The sequence below is a fragment of the Halichoerus grypus genome, chromosome 7 (genome assembly GCF_964656455.1).
Source record: "Halichoerus grypus chromosome 7, mHalGry1.hap1.1, whole genome shotgun sequence".
Classification (NCBI taxonomy): domain Eukaryota; kingdom Metazoa; phylum Chordata; class Mammalia; order Carnivora; family Phocidae; genus Halichoerus; species Halichoerus grypus.
The window spans coordinates 26142311-26164053 of record NC_135718.1 but is presented as its reverse complement, the minus strand read 5'-3'; the positions used below and the strand labels follow the sequence as shown (position 1 = coordinate 26164053).

Here is a 21743-nt window from a genome sequence, read left to right as displayed (position 1 = left end):
CCTGATAGTTTTTTAGTGGATTCCTTAGGGTTTTCTTTGTACAAGATCGTGTCATCGGCAAATATAGTTTCATTTCCTTTCCAGTTTCCCTGGATTTTTGTTTATTTTTTCTTGCCTAATTGCCCTGGTTAGAACCCCCTAATACAATGTTAAATAGAAGTGATAAGAGTGGGCATCTCTGTTATGTTCCTGATCTTAGACGAAAATAATTCAGTCTTTACTATCAAGTATGCTGTTAGCTGTAGGTTTTTTGTAGATGCCCTTTTATAGATTGAGGAAGTTCCTATCTCTTCTTAGTTTCAATGTTTTTATCATAAAAGAGTATTAGATTTTGCAAATGCTTTTCTATGTCTATTGAGATGATCACGTGGGGTTTTTTAAATCTTCATTCTATTGATATATTACATTGGTTTTCTTATGTTACATCAACTTTGTATTTCTGGGATAAATCTCACTTGGTCATTATGTATAACCCCTTTTTATATGTTGCTGTGTTCAGTTTGCTGTTGTTTAGTGAGGATTTTTGTGTCTGTATAAATAAGGGATAATGGCCTATGGCTTTCTTTTCTTGTAATGCCTTTGTCTGGCTTTGGTATCAGGGTAATATTGGTTTTATAGAAAGAATCGGCAAGTCTTTTATTTTTTTGAAAAGTTTGTGAAGAATTAGTATTAATTCTTTAAATGTTTGGTAGAATTTACCAGTGAAGCCATTGGGGGTAAGCTTATTATGGGGTAAGTTTTTGAATTACTAATTCAATCTTTTTACCTGTTGCTTTGTTTCTAACTTGTAGATCATGCAAGCTGCTTATAGACACACATTTCTGTAAAAGGAGAAGAAATCTGGGAAGAGTGGGCACAGCAGGAATTGGGAAATTTGAAGGTTTCTAGTTGGCTCTGCCTGGAGCTGTGCCTTCTCTCCCTTTATCGCCCCATGTCTCCTAGAGGAAGTAGTCTTCCTTCACCCTCATGAATGAATGCTTTTGAGGGTAGGACCAAAAAGATGGAAAAAGTAGTTGGTGTAACCACAGCTGACACAGGAGGGAATTAGTATTCAGACCAAGACAAGGAAGAGCAGAAGCTCTCTCAGGCCTCCCTGGGAGGCTTTGGCCTAGGGTGTGTGTGTGTGTGTGTGTGTTTTCATGTTCTGCCTTGCCTTAAATATTGATCAAAAGTGAAGAGTCCCCAGCTGTTGAGATTCCTAGATCATAACTGATAGACCACAATGAACTACCATACAGCCATTTAAAGAATGAGGTAGTGGGGTGCCTGGGTGGCACAGTCAGTTGAGCGTCCGACTCTTGGTTTTGGCTCAGGTCATGATCTCAGGGTCCTGGGATCGAGTCCTTCGTCAGGCTCCATGCTCAGTGTGGAGTCTGCTTGAGATTCTCTCTCCCTCTCTCCCTCCCACTTGTATTGTCTCTCTCTCTAAAATAAATAATCTTTTTTTTTTAAGATTTTATTTATTTATTTGACAGAGAGCAGAAAAGCACACGCTGTGGGAGTGGCAGAGGGAGAGGGAGAAGCAGGCTTCCTGCCGAGCAGGGAGCCCGATGCGGGGCTTGATCCCAGGACCCTGAGATCATGACCTGAGCCGAAGGCAGATGCTTGACGACTGAGCCACTCAGGCGCCCCAATAAATAATAAATCTAAAAAAAAAAAAAAAAAAAGAATGAGGTAGCTTTTTATGTGCTGATATGAAATGATCTCCCAAGATATATCATTAAACAAAATGTGCAAGGGGCTCCTGGGTGGCTCAGTCAGTTAAGCGTCTGCCTTCGGCTCAGGTCATGATCCCAGGGTCCTGGGATCGAGTCCCACATCGGGCTCCCTGCTCAACGGGGAGCCTCCTTCTCCCTCTCCCTCTGCTGCTTCCCCGCTTGTGCGTGCTCTCTTTCTCTCTCTGACAAATAAAATCTTAAAACAACAACAACAACAACCACCACCACCAAAATGTGCAAAACAGTGTGCTGCCATTTGTTTTAGGAAAAAAAGGTGGAGAGACCCTGTAGATACACACAGGCTGGTAAATGCAGAATACCTTTGGAAGGGTACCCAACAGAAGAGTCAGGGCTAGGGGGAGACTTCGTACCACACGGGTGTTTTCTGCCTTGTGGTTATGCTGTCCTAAACAGTGTTTTTGAAGTGCTGAGCCTGTGTGAAGTGCAATGGTGAGGCTATGAGTTGGCCATGTTTGCATGTTTCTCTTGGTCAGCCCGGGCACCGTGTCTGTGATTTCATGGAAACACCCGCCCCTCCAGACTGTGCATCTCTGCAGAGGTGTGTGGGGCACAGTCCAGACCTCCGTGTACTTGAAGCCTCCAGTGTTCCTCAGAAATCCCTCTATCTGTCTACCTGTGGGAAGCCAGTGGCCAATCTCAAAGGCCCTCCACGGGTGGTTCCTTTTAGAAACACTTCCGGCGGCACAGGAAAGGATTGGGACCAGGGGTGTGCTTCTCCATGGCGATGTGCTTTCACTGCCCCACCCCCAGCCTCCCTGAGGATTTCTGGCCATGTGGCCCCACACTAAAGCACCTTATCCTTTCCTGGCAGACCTGATCATGGCTCCCCAACCCCAAATAAGTCTTCAGGTGTGCCAGGCCGAATGAGCAGCCGCAGTAGCAGCTTGTCCTTTTCTCCCGAAGGCTGGCAGAATTGGCAAGCAGGAAAAAACGTTTGGTTTGGGGGAAATATCCACAATCTTTTCTCCTTTATGAGCAAATGCTTCCCCTGGAAGATGGGGGAGCTTCCCAGCCTGGGCTTTTCTGATACCAGGGTTTCAGGCCTGGATGTAAGGCCTCTAACACTGAGCATCCTCATGTCTCTCCCACAGAGAACACCTTCTGCAGTGGGGACCATGTGTCTTGGCACAGCCCTTTGGATAACAGCGAGTCAAGAATTCAGCACATGCTGCTGACCGAGGACCCACAGATGCAACCTGTGCAGACACCCTTTGGGGTAGTTACGTTTCTCCAGGTGAGGCTGAGGTTGGACATGGGCTCAAGCCTTCCCTGGGGGAAAAGCCTTTGTAGTACAGGAGGGCTTGGGTAGGGGGAATGAAGGCAGCAGGAGATTTCCTTCTCTTCTTGCTTTTTTTTTTTTTTTTAAGATTTTATTTATTTATTTGACAGAGAAAGAGAGAGCACAAGTAGGCAGAGTGGCAGGCAGAGGGAGAGGGAGAGGCAGGCTCTCTGCTGAGCAGGGAGCCGGACGTGGGGCTCGATCCCAGGACCCCAGGATCATGACCTGAGCCGAAGGCAGCCACTTAACCGACTGAGCCACCCAGGCGCCCCTCTTCTTGCATTTTCTCTTCCCTCTGCTGGCTCGTCAGATTCAGATGGTCTGATTTAGCCTGCTGAGATGGGAGAAGGGCGAAAGGGAAGGGGCCATGGGGGTAGGGGCGGGGGGCTGTGTGGAATGGCTGTAGTTGGGCGGCTAAGGCTAACAGGGCGGGTATTTTGGTGAACTGATAAAAGACCCAGACAGCCGTAGGCACGGGACCACCCAGCAGGAAGGCAGCTTTGGGCCGGCCTTGCCCTCACCCAGAAGGGGTGTGCATCCACCCCCGCTGCAGCTGCATTTGCTTGTGATCATGCTGGGGTCTGTGTGAAGGTTCCCTTGTTTCCCTTGAGGTTTACACAAAGGCCCCGCCTCTGATGAGGAAAGAGAGCTTTTCTGCAAACTGCTGGGGCCCTTTGGTTGTCGTTCGGAGCTTGAAGGGCCTCAGAATCTCCTGTGTTTACATTCCCTGTGATCCTAGCCTAGGTTGGAACATCTCCCTGAACCTCTCCTGCCTCCAGAGACATGGGCTGAGGACCCATTCTGACGTTCACCTCTGCAGTCCAGGGCTAGACATCGTATCACCCAGACACCTGACCCATTGTAGCAGGACAAGGGTCAGGCCTCAGTGCCCTGTCTATGGACTCTTCCATCTCCTAAGGAAACCATCCCATTTTGGACAGACAAGCCCCGGGCCATAGATCCTGCCTGTGGTCCCCCCACTTGAGTTGACCCTGAAAGAGCCTAGGTGGCGGTCCTCCTGGATGGGTGGGAGGAATGGCCATTAACATGCAATGGCGTCTTGTCCCTGGGTCTCAGATTGTTGGCGTCTGCACCGAGGAGCTCCACGCAGCCCAGCAGTGGAATGGGCAGGGCATCTTGGAGCTGCTGCGGACGGTACCCGTGTGAGTACATGCCCGCCCTGTGAGGTGGGGCCTGGCTTCCCGGGCCTGGGGGTGGGAGTTCCTCCTTACCCCCACATGTGGGCTTCCCCTTACATTGTTTATCAGGCACTGGTTTTTCACATCAGGGACTCCTGATGATTCACCCCCTGACAGTCCCTGACCTCGAACTGCTCCCCTGTGTTCTGGGCCTGGGGCAGCAAACAGGGCAGTCTGAAGGCCCAGCCCATCAGCCCCAGACCGTCAGTTACCATCCTATCCCCTTTCCTTGTCCACAGCGCTGGCGGCCCCTGGCTGATAACTGACATGCGGAGGGGAGAGACCATATTTGAGATCGATCCACACCTGCAAGTATGTCTTGAGTGAGGAGAACCTTTCTAGCACACTATGCCTAGGCCTCTTCCAAATAACACTGGCTTTCATGCTGGGAAAACGGAGGAGCTTTATTTGTGAATGAGTAGAAATATGGCATGATTTGGAATTTGTCCCCTGAATTCCGCAGAGCACATAGGGAGCAGAGATTTCAGGCCAGGAAAGCTTGCCTCAGACACATGGCTTTTTGCATTTAAAAAGGGTGGGATTAAATTGACTTTTATATTACAAATAGATGGAAATTTATAATATTGAGATTGTTTGGGATGATACTACGGTAATATCTTGGTTAGAATAATAAAAAAATGAGGATCCGTGCTTACTCTGACACTTTAAAACGTAAGAGCAGTTTTTGAGATATTGGAACTACGTCAAAGAAAACAAACTGGAAATTGTACTGATAAAAAAAAAAAAACTAAAAAAGGGTGTGGGGGGGAAAGAATGAATTTTATTGTAGGCAAGTCATACATCAATAAACCTGACTTAAAAAAAAAAAGATCACCAGCTTTTCACTGTAGAAAATCAATATTGCTTGCCCAGGATTCAGCCTCCCATTTCCTGCTTCTCAAAAGAACATAGACTTTCCTTCGGAGCCACCTTCCTACCACCAGCACCCTGTAACACACAGGACGGGTGATACTGACCCACAGCCCAGCTGCAGTGGGAGTCGTGATTGGTCTAATGATCGCACGCCCCTTTTAGATACATCTCTGGCTTGGGCAGCCAGACTCCGAGCTCCTCCCCTGCGTAGGCTGGCATTCCTGGGCATATAAAGGAAGTCAGCATACGTGCAGGCCTGCAATTGCCCGCTTACTGTGGCCCAGCTGTGCAGTGACATCTTTGGTTTCTTAAAAGAAACATGCTTTGCGTGCCAGTTAATTTTGAAAACCACCTAGAGCATAACTTCCTTCCTAATGGGCTGCTCATGAAAGAGAGCAGTGGACAGCTAAGAATGTTCCTGGCATGTAGGCACTTCCTTCTTCTTCCCCTGACCAATTGTAGGCCATTGCCATCTCTGAAGCTCTCATGTCTCTCAAAATCTGGCAGGCGGTGGGCAGCTGCCCGGGAGCTGCGTGTCCTCTAGGAGGGACGCGAGGTGGGAGGGGAGATGTAGCAGGGAGACGTACACCCAGCAGTCCCTGGGGTCCCTCTACTACAGACCTGTGAGATCTTGGGCAGAAGTCCTACTCATTCACACATGATGCTCCTCTATTTTCCTAGTGCCTTTAACACTGAAGTTTTCAAATTGTTGCCAGGATCCTCTGTTATCTCTCCTTTAACATTGGTTTCCCTATAGCTTCTGCTTATGCAAAAACCAGGAACCATGAAGGCTATGTTTCCCTATGTCCTTGTTCTGCAGCCACACTGGGATCCAGCATGGGGCACTGTGGGCTGCCATTTAGCCTCGGTCATAAGCGCCAAGTACTAAGAAAGAACTTGGTCATTTGAACTAGTAGGGTAAGCAGCCTGTCCTTCTCTGCATGCCAAGAACAGTTCTCCATCCTAGTCTTCGGGCTCTGCTGAGACCAGCCAGCAGGACCCAGAATACCCAGTGGTCTTTAAAAGCAAGTGGTGGGAGGAAGGGGCTGGCTCAGTTGGTGGAGCATTCAACTCTTGATCTTGGGTCATAAGTTTAGGCGCCATGTTGAGAGTTTACTTAAAAATAAAAAATTAAAATATAAAAAAAAAGCAAGCAGGTGGCCCTGTGCACCAAGTGGGAACTCTTCTGTGCTCATCTGTAGCTGTCTGGGGCCTGCTTGCAGGTGGTTCATTTTAGAGCCGGCTCCTATTCCTTTGCTCCAGGCTCTGCTGCTAGCCAGCTCTGTGCCTAAAGAAGTCCCTTAACTTCTCTGGGGCCTCTTTCATTTTTACTTATAAAGTAAGTGGGCTGAACTAGTTGAATCAAGAGGCATCCTCAGCTCCTTGCTTAGGTGAGGGGCCTCAGGGCAGCCAATGGGAAGGGTAGAGCTCAGACTCTACCCTGAGCAAAGCAGGGCCCACACACTCCCGCTTGGAGCACAGAACTGCTCCTGTCGTCAGCCTCTCCCCGTTTGTGCTCAGAATCCCCAGCTTTGGGGCGCCTGGCTGGCTCAGTCAGTAGAGCATGTGACTCTTGATCTTGGAGTTTTAAGTTAGAGCCCCACATTGGGTGTAGAGATTATTTAAAAATAAAATCTTAAAAAAAAAAAGAATCCCAGCTTTGCCCGGGCTGATTGTAGCACTGGAAAGGAGGAAAGTATGACTTTTGGAAAGGAGGCTTAGGGCAGGGCCATCTGCTGACTGGTCTCAAGAAATAAGGAGCTTCTTTCGTGTTTCCACAGATAGGCTTCCTGGCCGAGCAGCAGGCCTGTGTGGTGCCTGTGCAGCCCCCGGGAGAGGGTCAGGCAGACAGGGAGGTGCAGATTCTTACTGAGGTGCTTTCACTCACGAGCTTTATTTGGCCCACATGGCTGTTTATAAGCAACGTTGCTAGAGCCTTCCAGATGACCTTTAATCCAACGCCCAGCATCACAGAACTATGTTTTACCAGAAATCCCAGGGATGTTTGGGTACAACTCTTCCTTGAGGCCATTTGGAGAGAGTTGGGACTCCACAGTGCCAAGGCTTACACAAAGCAGGGCCTCTGATGGGGTCTGCAGATGGCCACTGCCCTCCAGGCCCCCATCTCAGTCTAAGAAATGGAAAAGAAACTCCATCCAGAGTCCTTTGCCAAACTAGTTAGTGATCCAGCTGGGGGAAGTTCTGCCATTCTGCTCTCTGGTGGCGCTTTTCTGGGTGACCACACCCTCTGCTGTTGGAAGAGGGAACTGCAGGTGTGAAGTCGCCCGGTCCTGGCTTCTCCCGCCTGTGGCCCGCTTGCACCCTGTCCTCTGTAGCAGTAACTGGGGGGGTTCCTCCTGAATGGCCAGGGAGGAGAGGAAGGACTGTGCCTTTCCTCAAGGCAGTAGTTCCTGGCTCTGGCACATCCGCTCCACGGGCCTGCATGGGGTGGCCAGAGTTAGGGCTCTGAAACAGGTGTGCGGGTGGTTTTACTGGAAGGTCCAGATAGAGGATGAGCTTTCCTTGGGATTTTCACGCTTCCTGGCTTCCCCTGATCCCTGATTTCCCCCAGAGGAGTCCATTGGCTGGCAGAGACCATCATGTGTTAGCAACCAGGGCAGAACAAGATCAGACATCCTGCTCTTCCAGCACCCGTTCCGTGCTCAGCACCTACAAGAATTCAGTAAATACCGGAAAGGGGGTGGTGACCGTGGGCCACTGGTTCGCTGAGAGAACTCTGGCTCTTTGGTTCTTTCCAAGCAGGAGAGAGTTGACAAAGGCATAGAGACAGATGGCTCCAACCTGAGTGGTGTCAGCGCCAAGTGTGCCTGGGATGACCTGAGCCGGCCCCCTGAGGACGACGAGGACAGCCGGAGCATCTGTATCAGCACGCAGCCGCGGCGGCTGTCCGGCAAAGGTAGCTGCTGCCACCCAGCCCTCCCCTCCCCTGCGCCCAGGCCCGGTTTTCAGGCTCTCTAGGATGGGGCTCCAGAACCAGCAGCCCATTCAATAGTTCCTTTCCTGGCAGGATTGAAACAGCAAGAGAAGTCTTCCAGTGGGGTGCCATGAAGGGAGTTTTATTGGCCTATTTCTCTTTTGTGTTTCCTGTGTGTATTTCGGATGCACCGCCAGCGGTGACCATTGTGTTTTAGATTTGCCGCCTTGCAATCTGAGGTCATGGAGGTGAGTGGAAGCCACAGAACAGTTACAGGAAAAGGCCATAGTCCACCCAAGTGCAAAAGAACAAGCATCGGCCACCCACAGAATTGAAACAGGGCCCAGCTCTGGCCTGAAAGCCATGCCAGACCCGAGAATCACTCTGGCCTCAGGCCCTCCCAGGCCAGAGTGTGAGGCCAGCTCACAAACTTCCCTGCCTCCCTGTCCTGCAGATACAGCATGAGGGGCCATGTGCGGGGCACCCTGTACCCACTGCCTTCTGTGCGGGGCCTTGGGGAAGAAGGATATGGCTCTCCTGCTGGAAGCTCACCAAGGTGGTCTTGGTTGTAGAAACAGCTGTGGTTCTTAGCAAAGGGCATCCCTACCTAACTCCAAAGGGGAAGCAGCCATTTACCTATATGTATGTTGACAGCTTGTTTTTCTACTTTCTTTGTCTAGTTCCTCCACCTTTTCTTATTGTTTGAAGAATAAGATACCTACAGTCCTGAATAAAATGCACATGTGATAGCACTTACGGGAACTATTCTCTTTCCGTAAAGGACAACTTAAGCTCCTAGTGCAAATATCTGACCCCCTTTTGCCTTCCTGCTTGTTCTGATGGTGTGCTAATAAGCCCATGGGAGGTTCCGAGAGAAAGCATACAGTCATTCGGTTGCTTTTGACGAAAGAGGTAATTTAAGGAAGGATTCATAGTCTTGTCCAAAATTTCAGCCATTATTGGCTAATTTTTAAAAATTATAAAAGTAACCCATACCACTGTAACAAGTCAGATAGTTAGAAAAGTTAGTATTATCGCCTCTGTAGTCCACTCTAAGCCCACCCTTTGAGCAACCAGCATTAATTTGCTTTTTTGGATGTGTCTGCTGTTTGTATCAGTAAATCGTAGACCAAAATCTCTACAGCAGACCAGAATAGTGAGCTTCACCCCAAAGATCAGCAAAGCACCTTGCAAAGAAATAGTCCCACCAAGAGATTCCTCTCTTACCCTCCTGGCCCTTGGCAGACCCATGGACAGGCAGGGTTCCCTGGGACCAACGTGGGGAGATGACCTCAGCATCCCACCGGCCCACCCAAGGAGAAGGGTGGCAGGGTACCATCTGACCACCCAGAGCCCAGAAACCACGTAAGAGTTCATTCATGGCAAAGCACTTGCAGCCCTTACTGGCATCCGTTGCAGTGGGCAGAATCCCCGGGTGGGCTTGGGCAGTGGCAAAGACCTTGTTAGTCACCGTCTGGGGCTATGTTAAGGGTAAATCTGGGGCCTGTGGCACAGGAAGGGGAAGGACAGTGAAGAGCCCTATCTTGGAAGGTGCCCTTCTGAAGTCCAGAGGCCACCCCCTTGTCTTTTACAAGAATGGCACTCTTCGGACCAGAAATTTCTTGAGAGCACGGTTGCCTCATCTGCCCTGTGTCCTCATACTGCTCTCGCTCAGCTCTCAAGGCTGATGTCTAGAGTGGGCTCACGGCTTTCCTAGGACCTTTTCTTAGCATGTCTGCAGAGCCCGGCTCCAAGCGCAGGGTTGAGGGATATTGGGAGCCCAAAGGGCCATCAGGCAACTTAGTGGTGTTGTTGCAGACACGGAGCAGATCCGGGAGACCTTGAGGAGAGGACTTGAGATCAACAACAAACCTGTCCTTCCGCCAATCAACCCTCAGCGGCAGAACGGCTTCACCCACGACCGGGCCCCGTAAGTTCCTTGTCCGCAGAGGGAATTCGTATTCCAGGGCTGGTACAAGGGGGGCAGTTTGGTCCTGAAATGTCTGTCCCTGGGGCTTGCATGAGAGAGAACAATGACCGTAGCCATTGCTGGATGGGCCCAGGGTCTCTGGGGCACACAGATCTGTGGGTCATAGGAAAGGGCCTCAGAGGGGACCCAGAGGACTAGGAATATAAACATCAGTAAATATTTACATGGGCTGTGTGAACAGACAGGAGGCCAAGTTGGGGCAAAATCCCAGCCTTGAGGGAGCCCATTGTGCTGAGCACGACTCCCCTCCTTATCTCGGCCTCAGCCAGAGTTGCCCTTCCTTCCTTCCTGGAGCCTGGTCTCCGGCTGATAGCTACAGCCCCAGGGGCCTCCCTGTCTGGCCAGCCCCATAGTGGATGCCTGCTGCGGAGGCCCTTTTTCCTGCCTCCCTTCCATGGGGCCCAGAGGAGGGAAGGGAAGTCCTTTACAGGCCTCTGCTGCCCATCTAGGGGCCCATATAGCCCTTTGGGAGAGACTATGGCTACTCCCCCCCCCCCGGGGTCAGATCCTCTTCCTGCTGACCTCTCTTCCTCTGATAGGGGATGAATGGCAGGCAGGGCTGGAGCTGGGCACCCCCCCCCCCCCGCCCTTTGAATCAGGGAAGCTGTAGGGAATAGCTGCTGGCAGGGGGTGCCTGGGAGCTAGCAGGCCAGAGCAGAACTCTTGCTTGCCAGGGAGGAAGTTGCTGTGCCCTGGGCTCAAAAGGAAGCACAGCACTCCTGAAGACCAGGGTGATCGGTCCTTCTTCTGAGAAGTCTTTATTATACACTTGCTGTGTGGCAAGCTCAGGGCCCAAGGGGCCATCTAGGATACAGGCTCTTCCTTTGGAGGTGCATGAACTGAAATTGGTGTGAGTCTGGCTGTGGATGCTTTTTGTTGGAAATAGCTACTTCTTTGAATTCTAGCTCCAGCTGCTCATCCATGATCTCCAGAAGTGGTAGTGATCTAATATTCTACAGAAAAGACAGGTTGGCATGATCTGGAATAGTTAGGGAGAGCTTCTTGGAGGAGTAAGAACATGAGACAGATCTTAAAGTTGCCCTAGAATTTTCAAGCAGGAGAAGGAGCTGACAGGGATGGAACAGGGGAGGCCTGGCTAGCAAAAGTCAAGGCTGCAACCCAGGAGCAGATTGTGGGGTAGGGAGAGTTACTCTGGATGCCCAAGATGGCTCACCTGGAATCTGCCATCCAGAAGCCACGCAAGTTGAGCTTTTTGGCAGGAGCCTGGAGAAGCCTCCACTGCCACCTCCAAGCAGCTTTCAACTCTAGCCAGTGAGTTTCTCCAGCCATCTGCTTCGAAGTAGCTGGCATGAGGCACCATGATCTTCCCCTGGCAGCAGCAGATGGCCAGGCTGAGGCATAGGGCGTCTGGAAGCTCTCCACCTAGAAGCCCATGTCCCGGGGCCATGCTCCTTCCCATGCCCTGAGCTTGGCTTCACCCTCTAGGCCCCGTTGGCTCTGGCGGGGAGGCTGGGAAGTACTTGAAGGCTTAAAGCCTCAAGCATATTGCCTATAACTTGTAGACAGTCTCAGTTCAGATGGCCCTGTCTCCTCTGGAAGGTTCAGGTTTCTGGGCAGAAGGGCAGGGGCTCCTGTAGAGACACACCCTGCTTGCGGCTCTTGTATATGTGGAGCAGGCTTGAGATCTCACTCACTGCTGCCCTTCCAGACACCGCGGGGGGCCCAAGGCTCAGGGTTCCTGGATGCATACATACAGCCCAGACTCAGCCCACCCCTGACCCCGCAGAGGGGCACTGGATCTGGTCCAAGGGCTATCTGTAGACACAAGGTAAGAGCTGCAGCCTCCACCTTTGGCCTGAGTTGACTGAGCTACAAATAGATGGGTGGAAATAGATCAGGGGTGCCAGCCCTTTGGGGTCATCTCCCCTCCCTACAAGCTCAAGTGACCAGTCAGGTCTCCCCATTGGTGGAATCTGCAGTCCGGAGGGAATCAGAATGTCTCTTCTGAGGTTCTCAGTCCTAGTTACCAATTTGTTAGCCATTGGTTGAGAAATGGTTCCTGCTGCTTTGCCGAGATCCTTTTCCAACACACCCCTCAAGTGTCTTAAGGCTCTGGCTCGCTGTTATCTCACGATCGATGATGATGGACTCAGTTTAGATCAGCAAGCACGACTGTAATATCTATGCTGCCCACTGTGGGACCTGACCCCATTTCAGATAAACCACACGGATTGTGACTGAGAAAGCCAACCCAAGATGTGCTGGCACCGGTGTTTGCTCCTCTCCCTGTGGGAGCAACCAGCACAGGCCTTATTGTGTGTGCATGTCTGATTTTCCTTTAGTCAGGCTTTCTAGGCTGGGCCGTGCTGGTTCCACATGGGTCTGGGAATGGTCTGAGGAAGCTACGGTTCAGAAGGGCTGATGGAGCCTGGGCATTTGCAGCTGGGCTCTGACCTACTTGTGGGGGGGCGGGGCGGGGGGGGGCAAGCACTTGCTCTTTTCATTCCCCGCTAGCAGCTAACACTTACATAGTGAGGACTGTGTGCCAAGTAGTGTTCCAAGTGCTTTCCACCACATGACCTTCATTCATTCTCACAGTCACTCTGTGAAGTAGATAATCTTACCATCCCCTTTTATAGACGAGGAGACTGAGGTACAGAGAGGCCAGTCAGTAACTTGTCCAAGGTTAGAAAAGGATGGTACTTAGGGCAGTCTTCCTTAGTGAGACCTTCCTTACCCCATTCTCAGGGACCCTATGAGGGACACAAGGCTGTGTCTCTGACGTGGTAGTGACCCTCATTGGTGGACCTCATCTGTCTAGTTGGAGTAGGAATAGGGACCTGTCACGTGACACTGAAGACAAGGCTAAGCCCCCTGTTAGAAGCTTACTGTGCATATTTAACTCTAGGGAGGACGGTGGTCAGCTTTGGTGCTTCCAAATCCCAGAGATAATAAGCTGTATCGTAATTGGCTCGTTTATACCAGAATTACTTTCTGACACAAAGCCTTGTTTTCTTTATGTTCAGAAACAAAAACCAACCCTATCTCTGTCCCCTCTACCACCTCAGGGCTAGGGGATTTCTTTCTTTCTTTCTTGAGGCCTTACTTCCTGCTTCCCAGAAAGGCAGGCCCCTCTGGGTAACCTGCTCCTCTCCCACTTGCCCTCGCCAGCCCTCCTCCCACCGCCTTCCCAGAAGGAGAGTCCTTGGCCTGTTTTGGGGCTTCTTTCAGGGTTTCACAACCCTTGCATTCCAGCCGTGAAATTTGTATCTGGCTTTTCCCAAGATGATCAGTTGAGAAAAGCCTCCTTCGGCTTGCTGGCGCCTCCCTTCCCACTGCCTGCCCGGGTGAGTTGGGGAAGCATGGGAAGCCACTCCTTGCTGCCACTGAGGAGAGCCTGGCTTAAGGACTGTGCCTGCCAACACTTGTAGGGACCCAAGGGGGAAAAAAGGCACCAGGCATCTTCTCTGTCTGAGGTTGCCTGGACTGTTCTGCGGAGTTTGGATTTTGCTCCCCAGCCTCTCCACGGGGACTCAGAGGGTGTGTGTGGTCAGGTGCATCGGGTGGGGAGCTTTGCATTTCCATAACCTTTTGCTCCAATGCTGGGAACCTGCGGCAGTGTTCCAGAACCTCCTCCTCCGTCCACCAGGGTCTCACTGCCTGAGGTCAGAGGACCTTTACGAAGAAGCTCTCCAGGTCACATACCCTCCGGGAGAGGGGCAGTGCGTGTGTGTGTGTGTGTGTGTGTGTGTGTGTGTGTGTGTGTGTGTGTATGCGGATGTGTTGGCGGGGGAAGGTCCCTGACTGTGAGAAAAGCACTTTGTAGTTGAGGCACCTTTAAAAAGCAAACTAACCATCATTTCTGAGCCAAGTTTCTCAGTCTTCTGGAATCATGCCAGCAGCTTTTAAGGCTTTTTTTTTTCGTGCCTTTTTGCCTTAATTTCCTGAAGAATTAAGGGTTTGTAGTATGAATTCTCTGGTTGTAACTTTCTCCGCTGCACAGCCCCCCCACCCCCCCAGCACACACACATGCTTGCACATGTATTTCTCTCCACTTTTAGGAGTGTCTCTGCTCCCATCTGTTTGTCGGATGGGGTGACCTTGCTGCCTCTGCTCCCATCTTGAGTAGCTTATAACCTGGCCAGGGAGTCATCCTTTAGAGAAACTTTGTTTTGTTTTACTCACCCTATGAGGCCCATGACGATTAATTAGAAGAAGAAAATACCTAGTCTGCGCCCAATGAACTGGGTGAAGGAAGGAGAGTTTCCATCTAGGAAAACAGCTGGGCCCCTGGCACTCACAGCTCACGCACAGGGCAGTCTTGGGTGACCCTGTTCAAAGTGTCTAGGGCATCTGTAGCGGCCGGCCAGGAGCCTGCGTCTGTCCTGCTGGCCTCCCTCACCACTCCCACGCTGGGGGAAATATGGTTGTTTTCACTGGAGAGAAGACCCAGAAAGAAACAGCCCGGCCCTCAGGGCACCAGCTGGGTCCCGCAGGGCTGATAGGAGGAAGGGCCCAGGCCTCTGTGATTCACGTGTGTCCTGCTGAGTGCCTGCCTTTGTGTGCCTTTCTCAGAGACACGCGTTTGAGAGGGCAGAACGAGGGGCTCCACAGCAAACCTGGCACAGGTACATTTCTGTTTGAACTCCTTTCTCTGCTCCACTTCCCCAGAGAGATGGAACCATGGCCACTGTTTCCACCGTAGCGTTGGAGTTCATGGCCCGCATGTTGAATCCTCAGTCCACAGCGCATCCCCCTTCTTCAAAGTTGCACAATCAGGAGTATTTTTATCGCCCATCTTTGATCCTCAGTGTCACCCAACACTTGAGCAGTGAGTCACTTCTCCAGGGAAGGGAAAAGGAAGGCTCAAAGGTGAGAGCTGGAGAGAGGAAATGACTCAGTGTCTCAGAAAACAGAAAGCCAAGCGTTCTGGTGAGAGTGGGCTCACTCAGGAAAGCCGGCATCCTCATCTCCCACCCAAGTCAGAGGGCTGGGCAGAGGTCCTTGGTGCCCAGAGTTAACTCCTCTGGTTGATTAAAGCATCCTCTAATCATCATGCCAGTTTCGCTCCCTCTCTCTTCTTTAGCCACACCCAGCCCCACTGTTCCATCATCACATCCCGTCCTTGGGGTGCTCACAACGAAAATACCATACTTTATCATTTGGTTACAGCCTTGTGTTTAGGAGTAGTTGTGGAGGTGAGCTGGTGCCTTTACCCCCACCCCACACCTATACCCTGTCCCAATCCTGTCCTGAAGGGGGACCTTCAAGTGGTTCTTTCTCTGGAAAGTTCAGAGCTTTCGTCAGCATTCTGAAAGCAAAAGGAATAATCTCCCAGCCTAGAGGCGGAAGCCAGAGGTTGGGCTGGCTCAGCAGGCCAAACCCACATCACTGTTGAATAGTTGCCAACCCTGATGCCCTGGTTCCCGCTCCCGGACATCCCCAAGGAGAAGGCCCCAAGTCGCATGGCCAGTGCAGATGTCACCCCTGTCACAGGACTGGGATTGTGGCTTAAAGGAGGCTTGGTGGTTCAGCTCCTCTCCTTTCCACACCTGCTACCATTGATAGAACCTGACCAAGAAATACCCTTAGGCTAAAATGGAAAAATTAAGGCTTTTCAATCTGAAGAGACCTGGGTGGAGAGGAAACATGGATATGGTTCTCTCAGTCTGTAAAATGTGGGTAGGGCGAACAGGGGCATGTACTATAAACTCTACAGTACTAGAAAATCAGGAATCTATCTTGACACTGGAAGGAGAGAGGGTTTTAGGATATGTAAAAAGTCATCTTATGCAGTGGGAAGTGTAAATATAGAATGTGCTATACAGACAGGTGGTAAAGAAGAAATAAATGGAAAGATTCAGATCAATTTCTGAATTACCGAGGTGTGCATCTCAGCCAGCGCGTAAACCACCCCTCGCTGTTCCCACTTCGGGAAGAATCCTGGGCTAGACAGGGTCCCGTGGCTGAGCAGGCAGTTTTATTGGGCGTTGCCACGTGCCAGGCCCTGTGTTGTGAGCTGCTGTTGTCCCCATTTTACAAATTAGAACACAGAGACTTATATAGATGATACAACTTACCTCGGGTCAGTAAGCTGGGAATAAGTGTCAGAGCCAAGATGTGAACCTCGGATTATTTGATCCAGACCTCTCCACCGCTGGGTACTGCCCAGGAAAGAGGAGGCATGTGGAGGGGCTTCCTGCCAATTCATAGGAAAAAATAACTGGAGAGTAGGCCCTGGAAGTTTACACACCACTGTACAGAGGAAAGCTGGTGTTTTCGGTTGCTGCGAAACCCAGGAGGGTGGCAGGTCAGTGGGCACCGTTTGGCTGAGAAAACATGCCCCCAAATACAGTGAAATCTCTTGGAGGATATACTCCACCAGAATGAGTGAGGAAGACATGCGGGGGCCAGGAAATGGGGTCCAGCATGGGAAAGAGGCCAGGGGAATCACCAGGGTGACAGTGAGCAGCAAGAACAGAAGGCAGCCAATTTGGAAGGACCTCTGGAGGAAGGGCTTGGAAAAAGACAAAACTGATAAATACTTGATGTATTTGAGTATCTTGGGGAAATCTATAGACCACTGGTGGTTAGTTTAGGATTGAATTAGTGATAAACACATAGAAAACCAAGACTGTTATTAAATCCAAGGAAAATAGAAAACTGTGCCAGAAAAGTATACTTTTCTAAAAGTATACATGATAGTATAGTACATGCTTCAGTTGTAAATAGCATTGGTTTCATATAATAATGTAGACACTTAATGCTGATCCAAACAAACTTAGGATACAGTTCTCCTGGGAAGTGGGAGGGTGGGAGGGTGGGACGGAAGAGAGCTAAGAGCTCGTATTCCTTTGTGGGAAGTCAGTAGGTGAAGCCAGAGAGGGGAAAACGGGCAAGTCGAAGTGAAGCATATTAGAAGTCTGGAGGGGTGCCTGGGTGGCTCAGTCGGTTAAGTGGCTGCCTTCAGCTCAAGTCATGATCCCAGGGTCCTGGGATTGGGCCCTGCATCGGAGCCTGCTTCTCCCTCTCCCTCTGCCTGCCACTCCCCCTGCTTGTGCCCTTTCTCTCTCTCTCTCTCTGACAAATAAATAAATAAAATCTTAAAAAAAAAAAAAAAAGTCTGGAGAAAATACCAAAAGAGTCCACTAACAGAGATGAGAGTGGTTGTCTCTGAAGAGGGGGGTGGGAAGAATGGTCCCGATAGGACCCTGTGACTCTTTAAACTTTAAAAAGAATCAAATAAAAGTCCAAGAAGTGATATTGTAGGAGCTGTTACAGCTCACCCTGCCCAGTGAAAGGAAAGGATAACCCACTCCGACTGAAAATCACAGAATTGGCACCGAGGCCACCTTGGTCGTGGAGAGATGCTTCCGCTGCCCCGGCCGTGGGTGAGGAGCTGAAGATTAGCAGCCGTAACCGCCTGACAGGCCTCCCGAGAGCATCTGTCTTGGTGTAAAGGGAACGACAAGGGCCACTCATCCAGCCACAGAGGTGGACGGAGTGGAAGTGGCAGGCCGCTGGAAGAAAGCACCTTGAGCAGAGCGAGATCAGGAAGGAAAACTCTGTGCCCTGTCGTCCCCAGACAGAGGGTCCCCGCAGCCTTTTAGGGGGTTTTGTTGGGTGTTAAGGGAAAAGGCAGTTCTGTGGCTAAGGATGGAAGATGCCGGCTCACATAGAATGAAACTGGCTGGTTTGCCCTCTGCAGTCCTCCTCGGTCTTCAAAATGCCAACATTTTAGGTCTCTCATCCGAGAGTGTTGCATCCAGCCCTTGCCCCATCTGCTTTTCTAGAAGCTTCCCTTAAATTAAAATTCCATCAAATACCCTTTGGGAAGTCCTGCCTTGACTTATAGGAAGCAGTTTTTTTTTAAGAGTTCAGGGAAAAAATAGATGTGTCTTCATAGCCTTGAAACCCCAGAAGGAAAGCCCACTCAAAGGGTTGGGAAGTTCTTAAGGAGAAACGCTGTGGTTGTTTTAGTTGGCGTCAGGAAGACCTGGGGATTTCGTCTCAGCCCTTTGTTTGTTCATTGTGTAACCTTGGGCTAGTTATTTAAGTCTCTGAGTTTCAGTTTCTTCATCTGTAAAATGGGGAAATAAATACCTCTTGGTAGAGTTGCCATGAAAATGAAAGGAAGCAAAGTATTGAAAGGGTTTAGCAGAAGAGCTGGCAGCAGAGTCTACACTCAGTAAAAGGCACCTCTTAGTATCATTATTGTGACCAGTCCCCTGGAAACTAAAACGAGGTGTAAATAACTCCAGGGACCAGTATAGGTATGTAGAGAATCTTTTACATAACTCAGACTTCTTGAAGAATTTGAACAAAATCTGGAAGGAAAAGTGTGTTATATCAGCACAGACTATGAAGGAACAGGATCAAGAAAAGCTGAAACTCAAGAAGAACTGAGTCTTGCAAAAAAATGCTATGACCAGCAAAAAAGACTTTATTTTTTGTACTTCTGTTTGGAACAACAAGAAGAAAACATGGGCCCCATTGTTTGGACAGAGTAACTTTGCTTGAGTGACCGAGAGAAAGCAAGATTTACCCAAGTTCTGTTATGCTTCCATCTCAAAAAGGATGGTTATCAGAGTAGGAAGAGTCATACAGGCATTGATGAGAAGACTGAAGCTATGACTTCATGGATCAGGTCACCTGGTCCACATGTATTGTGCCCCAGAACACCCAGAGAGTTGGCAAATGAGATTTATGAAGCTGGTGTCCATAATCTTCGAGGGACTAATTACAAGAGAGGTGTTGGCAGACTGAAAGCACTCAAAAGTTTCAAAATGCAAAAACCATCTTGCACTGTCCAAACTAGTGAGCATGGTGTCAACTCTCAGGGAAAATTCTGGACTAGATTATTCAGCAGGCAGGCTGTGAACACTGTTTTAAGAGGAACAGTGAGCCCTGAGAGTCAGCATGGATTCATGAAGAATCAGGCCTGCCAGACCATTCTCATCTATTTTTAGAAATAGTTACCAGGTCACCTAACTGGCTTAGTTGGAGGAGCATGAGACTCTTGATCTCGGGGTCGTGAGTTCGAGGCCCACATTGGGTGTAGAGATTACTTAAATGAATAAATAAAAACTTTTTAAAAAATTTACCTTAAAAAAAAAAAGTTACCTATTTCAACCTGGTAGACAAAGGAGGTGCTATAGACCTTCTCTAGGGTTTAGCAAGACATTTTCAGAATGTCTTCTGACATCATTGTTGGCAAGACAGAGACATGTCCACAGAGCATCCAGGAAGGTGAAGGGCTTGGTGATGGGATGTTTGGGTTGATTTATAACTGGTTGGATGAGCATACCCAAAGAGTAATGATGTCAGTCTGTCAGCCTGTCTGCCTGGCCCTACCCTGTTCACTGTTTAATCAAAGCCTGGGATGAGAACGTTGATGGTAAGCTTAACAGTTTTGTCAGGGATATGAAGTCAGGGGGGGAATGCCAGTATGATGGATGCCTGCGGCAGGTTTCAGAAATACCTGGACTGCCTCAAACAGTAGCCAGATAATGCAGAGCTGGGCTCTCAGCTCCAGTGAATCCCCAGTACATACAAGATGGGGGAGAAGAGGTCCAAGTGCAGGCCATGGGAGAGAACCTGAGGGACATGTTGTTGACAGAGAGTGTGCTGTTAGAATTGGTAGTATGACGGGGTTACAAAGAATAGACAATTTGATGACAGTTTTAATAGAAATAAGGTTTCCCAAATAAGAAAGCTCATAGTCCCTCTTTGAGCTGCACTGATTAGACCACATGCTGTATTTATTTCCACACACAACACTTCACTTCTGGACCTGACACTCTGGCTTTCACCAGCTAGAGTAAACGCAAGCGGGAGTGACTTGGATGGCTGGAAGATTTCAGAACCATGTCCTAGGAATATATTTGAAAGGTGGGGCCACGGATACTGGAAAAGAGAAACTGATGATGGTCTGTGAGAGCAGTCTCAGGGAGTTGAAAGGCTGTCATGGGAGGAGGGATTAAACCACTCTGGGCAGCTTGAGGTTCGGCAGACGAGAATTGCAAGAAGACCATTGTGCTCTGTAGAGGGAAGACGGCCCTGCCAGAACCTCCCTCAGCAGAACAAAAGCCTCAGGGGTTTTTGTTGGCCTGCAGTCGTGCCTTCCCAGAGGCCCAGTGGTTGACCAGGGCCCGTAGTATCTGTGCAGGGAGTCAGGAGCCCTTCAGGCCCCATCTCAGAAGTCCTGTCTCCCAAGCTCAGGGCAAGGACCTTTGCTCAGAAGTGGGGACTGACTTGGCCAGAGGCAGTCGGTAAAGGCAAATAATTCCCTATTAAGCTATCAACATTCTTGCAAGAGCAGATCGACTTCTAGAGGCAGCCACCTAACATCCTGTTAACGCATTCCAGATATATTTTGAGCACCTACTACATCCCCAGGCACCGTTAGATGCTTCACGTGGGTCATCTGGTTTAATCCTTATAACAGTAGGGTATTATTATCTATTCCCATCAAGAAGATACTGATGCTTAGAGAGAGGGTAAGTCATTTGCCTGAGCTCATGCGGGAGTCAAACCCAGAACCTGCGTTTAGCCGTTCTGCCGCCTGGAGCAATAGCTCATCCTTCCTTCCCCGGCCCCGTATCCCTGGCAGTCCCCAGTGGGTGTAGGGCCTGCTTCCCTGGGAGCCCTTCTCCCTTCCAGCCCCCTGAAGCTCTGCCTTCTCCTCCACTGGGAACTCGGGGAGAAAACAGCCCAGCTGAAAAATTAGGCCACGCTGGCGAGCACAGTACTTATTTTTTTATGACTAAGATTAAGCTGACAACCATGCAAAACATTGCAAACCTGTGTCGGCTGCAGATTTAATACCTCGTCCAGCCCACACAAATAATTCATGCTTCTGCATCGATGTCCAGAAAAAACAAATCAGCAGAAAGCTGGGCTCGTGCGTGCGTGTGTGTGTGTGTGTGTGTGCGCGCGCGCGCGTGTGTGTGTGTGTGTGTGTAGCAGCCTTGTTTCCATTGAAGCAGCATGCCGGAAATACCCAAGCTCCAGGATTGCAGATCTAGCATTTTGCAATTTTTTTTTCTCTTAAAAGATTAAAGTACGTTTTCAAATGATTGAAGGTTGGTGGGAGGTGTAAATGTGGGCACTTGTCACATTAATTCTTCAGATGATTAAGTTCTTTTCCATTTCTTTAAAGCTGTTTGCAGTTGGGTTTGATGTCCTCGTTCTGGGTGAGTGTGTTGTAGCAGTTACCAAGGTGACTTTAGCTGACTTTCAACAATTTATTTTTCCCTCCAGCGTGAGATGTCTCTAGCCCTGTGTGCTGTTGATTCTTCTCTCCCAGCCCCCCACCCTCACCCCAGTTGCTATTCATCAGCATTTTTGCTGATGCCCGAGATGCAGCCATCCTCTTGCGGGCCCCATGGGCTCCGAGGCCCCGCCCCGCAGCCTGGCTGCAGGCCCCTTTGGGCACATGGTGGCGGGTCCCTGTGCGGGCTGTTGTCAGAGATGGCACGGGGAGGTGACTGGCTCTTCCCCTTAGACTCACTCTGACCTCAGGCTTGCCACCTCACCTCTCTGAGCCTCCCTTTCCTCACCTGGGAGAGAAGGATTAACCATAGAATATACATGGGGTGCTCACTGTGAGGACTCAGCCAGTGAGTCTACCGACTCCGTGCTCTGGAGCAGAGAAGGGCTGCTGTCAGCATCCTGAGTTTTGCTCCTGTCTGGGCCCTGAGGGCACCCACCGAGAGCTGCTGGTCGGTGTTGCCCTCCTCAGAAGGGAGGCCTAGCAGCCGGAGTG

At 50.0% G+C, this 21743-nt stretch overlaps 1 protein-coding gene across 3 annotated transcripts in view; it reads left to right on the top strand.

Annotated features, from left to right (window-relative positions):
• SUFU (SUFU negative regulator of hedgehog signaling) overlaps positions 1-21743 on the top strand; it is a 112458-nt gene that overhangs the window by 72872 nt on the left and 17843 nt on the right. For 2 of the 3 annotated variants that reach the window (XM_036086694.2, XM_036086676.2), the window contains exons 4-8: positions 2831-2973; positions 4096-4181; positions 4457-4529; positions 7854-8007; positions 9844-9955. In XM_036086694.2, the coding sequence (XP_035942587.1) occupies positions 2831-2973; positions 4096-4181; positions 4457-4529; positions 7854-8007; positions 9844-9955 (568 nt within the window). Of the gene's footprint in view, positions 1-2830; positions 2974-4095; positions 4182-4456; positions 4530-7850; positions 8008-9843; positions 9956-21743 lie in introns of all 3 variants that reach the window. The other variant, XM_036086686.2, reaches the window with a different exon arrangement.